This window comes from Seriola lalandi, unplaced genomic scaffold, assembly GCF_002814215.2.
Source record: "Seriola lalandi dorsalis isolate HSWRI2012SDOR001 ecotype SW California unplaced genomic scaffold, Sedor1 jcf7180002047619, whole genome shotgun sequence".
NCBI lineage: Eukaryota > Metazoa > Chordata > Actinopteri > Carangiformes > Carangidae > Seriola > Seriola lalandi.
In genome coordinates this window covers 1-1,117 of record NW_019518182.1, presented here as the reverse complement: position 1 = coordinate 1,117, position 1,117 = coordinate 1, and the positions used below count along the sequence as shown (strand labels likewise).

The window sequence follows — 1,117 nt, the reverse complement described above, 5'->3', positions numbered from 1 at the left end:
GGGGGGGCGGGGCAGGGTTTACCTGAAGTCAGTGTGTAAGTTAAGTTCAGCCACTCTCACCTGGTCTTGATGTTCCAGAGCTGCAGTGCACCCTGGGAGCTTCCCAGCAGCACCTTGTTGAGGTAAGTGCTTGGGTGCATCATGGCCGACACGTCAAAGGTGTTGGGGTCAAAATGCAGCCGCAGGTAGACATCTGAGAGGCAGAGAGAGCAAGGCATGAGGGGTAACAGGACAGGTAAAATAAAGACACAGGTGAGTGTACCTGAGGCCCCACCCCCAATGCTCACCCCCACCCTGGACATCCCAAACAATGACATCACCACCGCTGTCAGCAGAGATCAGCTGATCACCCAGCGGAAGCAGCAGACGCACTTCCTGTCTGTGACCATGGTAACACATCACTACCTGTAGGGAGGGCAAACAGCGACAAAATACTTCATTCTGTTATTTTCATTTTATTTTATATTTATCTTTTCTTTATTCTTCTTTTAAATTTTTAAAAAACAAAATATGAAAAAAGTTTTTAAATTTTTTGTTTTCGATGGTTTTTGTACCTCTTTGTTCCGGGCGAACGCGCTGACAACTCGCCCAGCAGCGGCGAACACCAACATCCTGTCTGCAGCCACACAGGTGATGTCATCTGACAGGCTGTTACCTAGGCAACCACATCACAGCACAGCGGCAAATCAGAGAGCAGAGAGTTCAGTTTAAAAATATTTAAATATATTATCAATACATATTTTAATGAGTAGTAAAATACTCACTGACAGCAACGATCCCCAACCTGTTCACCTGAAACCAATCAATACATTGATCAGTCAAGACGTCAAACAGCACACAAACACAACCTGCTGATTTTTTATTTTTATATCAGTAATATTCATATTGAAGCTGTTATTGATCCAACATCCAAGCCAATCAACCGGCAGTTTCCCATCATGCCCGGGGGTCTGAAACCTGCAGCCTTTATCTCGTCAGTGTTTACGTTAAAGGCTCAATTATGCTATTTCAGCGACGTAACCGTCCCCGCCCACTTGCAATAACTTCCTGTCAGCTGACCTGATATTCAGTGATGCGTCCACTAGAAGGCAGCTCAGACTTTCTTTTTTTTTTAAAA

General features: G+C 44.9%; 1 protein-coding gene across 1 annotated transcript; it reads right to left on the bottom strand.

The window, feature by feature from the left end:
• Nucleotides 1-24: 24 nt before the first annotated feature.
• On the bottom strand, nt 25-809 carry LOC111648785 (WD repeat-containing protein 36-like). Its single transcript, XM_023398519.2, has 4 exons — nt 765-809; nt 555-655; nt 288-405; nt 25-193 (listed from the first exon to the last, which is right to left on the bottom strand). The coding sequence occupies exons 2-4, from the start codon at nt 609-611 to the stop codon at nt 57-59; spliced, it is 312 nt and encodes a 103-aa protein (XP_023254287.2). The 5' UTR covers nt 612-655; nt 765-809; the 3' UTR covers nt 25-56.
• Between the last annotated feature and the right edge of the window lie 308 nt (nt 810-1,117).

Coding starts and splice junctions, on each gene's coding strand:
- LOC111648785 (XM_023398519.2), bottom strand. CDS start 611: ATGTTGGTGTTCGCCGCTGCTGGGCGAGTTGTCAGCGCGTTCGCCCGG. Junction 406..554: donor CGTTCGCCCGGAACAAAGAG/GTACAAAAACCA, acceptor CCCTCCCTACAG/GTAGTGATGTGTTACCATGG. Junction 194..287: donor TTGGGATGTCCAGGGTGGGG/GTGAGCATTGGG, acceptor TCTGCCTCTCAG/ATGTCTACCTGCGGCTGCAT.